Genomic DNA, 5,000 nt, shown 5'->3' on the forward strand with positions numbered 1-5,000 from the left:
TCGGAAATCGCTTCCAACATCAACGCCGATTACCTTTACCGTTAAGTGGGCCAGACGATGCGTCGCGTGATCCACTCGTTCCGGGCAGTAAACTCGTTTTCTGGAAGCGATAATGTATAAACGAAACAGCTAAAAAATAAAATTATTATAATAGACCGTTGCGCTTCCACATTTACCGACTTTACCGACAGTTTTCAGAATGAAAGGAAATGAAGGTTCATCTTACAATTTATTTGGATTTTGAAGGCAAAAATGCCAAATGCAAATGACAAAACGGGACAGGAAATGCGAATGCGTACCGGCGTAACCTATTGCCCTGGTCCGGAGAGCGATTTGTCCATGAACTTCTTCTTGGCAAAGCAAAGCCACCACTTGTTCGGTTTGCCGTCCTCGCCCGAAAACACTCGCTCACAAACGCGAATTCCGATCTCCTGGCGCAGTTGCTGCAAATACTGTCTCATTAGATCTCCTTCTGCCGAGGAGCCCGGTTTGGCGTAAACGGCGTTGAGCGGAAACCCGGCCTCGCCTGGAATGTCAAAGCGCGAGATGGCCAGCGTATACATTTCCTGCAGGCCTTGGTTTTTGTTGGCGCAGCGCTGCAGCTTCTTCAAGCACTCCGTGATGTAGAGTGTTATGTAGATCAGCACTCGGTCTACCTCCGACTTGATCTCGTACGTCCGGAAAAACACGTTCGCCTTAAAGTAGTAAAGCGTTTCATCGATGATATCCTGCTCCAGGCTGGCGTTCGTCGGGGCCGGTCCCCGGACTTGAGTCCGTATGGGCAGGATGGCCATATTCCCCACCGATTGGGAGTACTCTTTGATTTGCGAGTGATAGGCCTAGAACGAGAGATCGGGGTAACTTTTGTTATCTTTGTGGCGACACACCCGTACGGGGCCTGTGATGACTAATCAATCCAGGGAATTCAATTACCACTGAACGCCGTGAATCGATCGAACATATGGAATACTTACCGGCATTGTGAAAGACTGCAGTCTGAAACACGGATTTGGACCTACTTTCGTCCCCGGGAACCGAAAACTTACGAAATTTTTGGCAATAAAATCCCGGAATCAATCCTCACTCCCTGGCTCTTGAAGCAAAACAAGATGCTGGAGCCTGACAAATGTACAGTGAGAAACATTTGTTAGGCTCTCTGAAACTTTTTGGAACTCTTTGAAAGTCACCTTGGCACTCGGAACAGATTTTCAAAATATTCGACTTTGCGGAATTTTCCAGACACCTAATGAAAAACGGGAATGGAGTCTTACTGCATAGTTTATTGTACCAAATGAATGCTCTCGCATGGCTCTTTACTCATCCGGTCCACTATCAGCATCCATGCGATCGTTGTCTGTGCCGTAAGCGTTATCACCGTCATCGTCCTGCATCGATTCGTCTTCCGCGCCCCTCGAATTGCGCTTCTGCTTGCTCAACTTTTCCGCCCGTTTCTCGTCCGCTGTCTTCCGCAGACCCTTCATCTTTCTCGTTTGCAGAGCATTAATGTCCTGCTTGCCTACATGCACTCTACCATGCACATTGCCCAATTCATCACGCGAAACATTCTTGCGCTTGGCTGCCTTCAGAATTGCCGGTTGTTTCATGGCCGTCTTGTACAGGTCATCCGAAGCGATCTTTGTGCGACGTATCGACAGATCCAGCGATGGACCCATCTCCAGCAGCTCGATCCGTGGAGTACGTTGCCCGCTTTTCTTCAGCATAATGCGATACGATCGCACCAGTATCGTCAGATCGTCCGTTAGCGTGAAGCTCAAAACATGCTCCAGCCCCTGCAGACGAATAGACTCTACCTCGCCCACGCGGAACATGTCCAGCAGCAGGCTTTTGATTCGACGCAACTCCTCCGTTAGCTTCCACTTGTAACCGTTGAACACGATGACCGGTTTGGTGAACTGTGAAATCTTTTCCGTCTTAAAGTCTGCCAGCGCTTTGTAGTTATCGATTCCGAGCTCGACCATATCCAGCACTTGCTCCTCGTAAATGCGACCCATGACCAAATTGTTGGGCCGTTTTTTCGATGACGATCCAAACAGAAACAAGTGGCAATCGTTCGTTTTGGCCAGGCTGCAAATGGGAATTGAAAAATACGTTTGAATTTGACCTAGTGCAATCGGTCCGGTTGCTTTACTGTTCCAGCGGAGTGGCATCCTCGAACGGGGTCACGTCGTTGTTGCGCCTCATCATGCGCGAGTTGGGCTTCTTCAGCAGATTCAAATCCTTCAGGGCTTGCCGGATTTCATTCGAACACTTGCGACCCTCCATGAGAAGCGTTTTCTTAATGTTTTCGATTGTTTTCGGTTCCCTGTCTTCCAGTGCCCGCTTACCGCGCCGGGTAGTAGGTTTTCTGCAAGGAAAAATCCATCAAATTCCGCCGTCCACTAGGCCCCACAGTTGCCGCAACAGTCTTACTTGATTCTCATTGATGCCATGTTGCGCTAAAGTGGTTAAATTTTGCCGAATGCTTAGTTAATTCGGCGTTTATTTCACGAAACAAAAAAGTTTACAAAACACTTTTCCGAGCACGTTTTGCTGTGTTTGCGATCGCGAAGCCGTGTTGACCGTGCTGAAGTTGGATTGCGCTATGAAGCGCGCTTGAAACAAAGACTGAGTTTGGCAACACGGACAGCGCTGGCAGCACGGCGACGACTTGTTCGTTTGACAGGCCTTTTTCGTCTCTTCTTGGAGAAAACTCCGAACTGTGGAAAAACGTGGTGGCGTTTTCTTCGAACTAAATCGTGCATTAAAGTGTGCCAGCTCAGCTGACGTGCTTTCTACGTGCTTGCCAACGGTTTGGCTTCGGTCACGGTGTGTTTGCAGAGACAGTCGGTGTGCAGAAAAGGGTAAAATTCACGATTGAAAATCGCTTGTGCAGCGGCAGTTTCCACGCTTCTCTCACTCCCTCATCATCGCCGTGAGAGAGCCACAAAGAAAAAGAAGCCCGTTCGAGAGCGAAAGAGAGAGAGAGCATTTGGCCTAGTTGGCTGACAACGGTGGCAGGAAAAGGAGAAAACGATTTGCACAGCGATCTCACGCTCAGAAAGCAGCTACCTAGCAAGCCAGCAAGCAAGCGAAATCGTCCTCGAGAGGCGTTCGCGAACGCGAAACAGCAAATTATTAGTTGACCGTAAAAACGGACCGTTTTGCTTTTGGACTAGAGTGTCCCGCAAGTTATAAAGCATCTTCGTCAGCGTGAAAACTGTGAAAACATTTTCTTTTTGTCCATTAAATAAGGTAGCTATATTACGTAAATTATTCTGTGGCGAGATTAACGGAAAAGAGATCAGCGGCTGTGGCTGCTGTGCGTGCGAGTGACGCGGGTGCAGCGTAGATTTTTCCTTTTTTCCTCCCTTTTTGCCCCTGCTTTGCCACCCTTCTTTGTGGCTTCTGGAGGACGGAAAGAAGAGAAATCGTGCGACGCTCGCTCGACGCGAAGATTATTTGCAGTATCCATTTTCGCAACGTAAGCGCAAACCACAGCACTGTGGGCCGAGAAAACCAGACGCGGAAAAAGAAAACGCGAAAAGACTGAAGAGCGTGCGTGCGTGAGTTCGCGTTCGTGTGCCGTGAATGATCGAGGGCTTTTTGCACGACCCACAAAGTGCACTCCTCCTACAGGATCACCCCTTTTGTAGTGCAATCTTTTGAATTATCTTACGCAATTATCGACCATCTTTTTAATGCAAACCCCTTTCCTTCTCTCTTTCTTGCGTGTGTTTTGTATGTGTGTGTGTGTGCAGTGAAGCAAAAGCAAGCCAAGTGAAGGTGAAACTGGCAAAAGCAACAAAGACAAAGGCTTAAATACAAGCGAAAAACTTTAAAACAGCGTTCAGCAGCAAATCGTGTGTACCAGCAAAGCAGCAGCAGCAGCGGGAGTGTCCTTTCTTTCCTCTCTATACCTACGGTGGAAGAAACGCAACAAAACCATACGAACGCTCATTGTAATATGAGTAATGCTATTAACCAAAATGGTACAGGTCTAGAGCAGCAGGTACGTAAAATGTGGGATTTGATGATGCTGCCAGTACACCGCTGCGTGACTCGCGGTGAGGTGTATGTGTGCGCGTGTGTGTGCTCCAATCAAAATAGTGTGCCCGCCGCACTGTTGCTAGGAGCGCCCGGCCGTTTGGTGACGTCGTTGGCGTGTGTGAATATGTATGTGTGTGTGCACGGGCGCGTGAATCGTGTTATGAGGCACCGGGTTTTCCGAGGGCGGTTGGTTGGAAAATGCATTTTCCACTCGTGTTGCAGTCTTTTTCGTTTGCATTTTCCGTTGTTCGGGATCATGGTTACGGTTACTGGTTATGGCGACCATCAACTCTGGATCGCATGGGTACGGGCATGGGCGGTGTTGCCCCCCTACACCTTGGCCGTCTATTCGACCTCTAACTGTCTGTTCGACTCGAAGGTTGTTTGCGAGACCCCTTTTACCGCACTGCTGCACTCCATGTGCAGTTCCGCTTTCTGCCGCAGTTTGATGCAGCTCTGAGCTCGACCAATAAACAGGAACACGCAGCAAACATTGCACAACCTTACGGAGAACAACGGGTGGTTGCAAATATGTACACGGAAGCGGCACAATCGTTCATAACTTCATTCACTGTAGCTACTGGCTACCACAACTTTACGGGAAAACGCTTCAAAGGGTGCTGCTTATCAAATTTCATTCTCGCACACCATATCAATCACAGCGAAGACCTTTTTGCAAGCAAGCGTGGGATGCTTTTTTCTGAATCATCGTCAGTCCAACAATAAAACTCTGCCAATCGGCATCCTGTTCGAGCATGATTCATAGCGTGAATTTCGCGATCCACGTCGTGACTACGGCCCCACCATCGCACAGGCAGGATCCCACGATTACTCATCTCAACTGGTTGGCGCTGTACGGTGGCCTATACGTGAAGTGCGGCTTTACGCTCTTCTTGAACCTCTTTCTCCGTCGGCGGCGCACTTCGGTGGCTGCTCCATCTATCGCTAGCGAC

The 5,000-nt window shown here is 48.9% G+C and overlaps 4 protein-coding genes across 7 annotated transcripts in view; 2 read left to right on the top strand and 2 right to left on the bottom strand.

Moving 5' to 3' along the window:
* LOC125949057 (NADH-ubiquinone oxidoreductase subunit 8) overlaps nucleotides 1-155 on the top strand; it is a 951-nt gene extending 796 nt beyond the window's left edge. Inside the window, exon 2 of the mRNA XM_049675745.1 lies at nucleotides 1-155. This exon is cut by the window's left edge and continues 572 nt beyond it. Coding sequence (XP_049531702.1) covers nucleotides 1-45 — 45 coding nt within the window. The 3' untranslated portion in view covers nucleotides 46-155.
* A 42-nt stretch (nucleotides 156-197) lies between these two features.
* On the bottom strand, nucleotides 198-1,134 carry LOC125949062 (actin-related protein 2/3 complex subunit 3). Its single transcript, XM_049675749.1, has 2 exons — nucleotides 975-1,134; nucleotides 198-839 (listed from the first exon to the last, which is right to left on the bottom strand). Exons 1-2 carry the CDS (start codon nucleotides 978-980, stop codon nucleotides 309-311), a joined length of 537 nt encoding a protein of 178 aa, XP_049531706.1. The 5' UTR covers nucleotides 981-1,134; the 3' UTR covers nucleotides 198-308.
* Nucleotides 1,135-1,260: 126 nt separating this feature from the next.
* Nucleotides 1,261-2,581, bottom strand: LOC125949044 (ribosome production factor 2 homolog). Its single transcript, XM_049675732.1, has 3 exons — nucleotides 2,431-2,581; nucleotides 2,150-2,365; nucleotides 1,261-2,085 (listed from the first exon to the last, which is right to left on the bottom strand). Exons 1-3 carry the CDS (start codon nucleotides 2,448-2,450, stop codon nucleotides 1,314-1,316), a joined length of 1,008 nt encoding a protein of 335 aa, XP_049531689.1. The 5' UTR covers nucleotides 2,451-2,581; the 3' UTR covers nucleotides 1,261-1,313.
* A 124-nt stretch (nucleotides 2,582-2,705) lies between these two features.
* The window catches only part of LOC125949019 (ATP-dependent RNA helicase bel), a 7,628-nt gene continuing 5,333 nt past the window's right edge, over nucleotides 2,706-5,000 (top strand). The window contains exons 1-2 of one of the 4 annotated variants that reach the window (XM_049675694.1): nucleotides 2,706-2,861; nucleotides 3,759-4,009. In XM_049675694.1, coding sequence (XP_049531651.1) covers nucleotides 3,965-4,009 — 45 coding nt within the window. In that variant the 5' untranslated portion in view covers nucleotides 2,706-2,861; nucleotides 3,759-3,964. The other 3 variants (XM_049675696.1, XM_049675695.1, XM_049675697.1) reach the window with 3 other exon arrangements.

This window comes from Anopheles darlingi, chromosome 2, assembly GCF_943734745.1.
Source record: "Anopheles darlingi chromosome 2, idAnoDarlMG_H_01, whole genome shotgun sequence".
NCBI classification, from domain to species: Eukaryota; Metazoa; Arthropoda; class Insecta; order Diptera; family Culicidae; genus Anopheles; species Anopheles darlingi.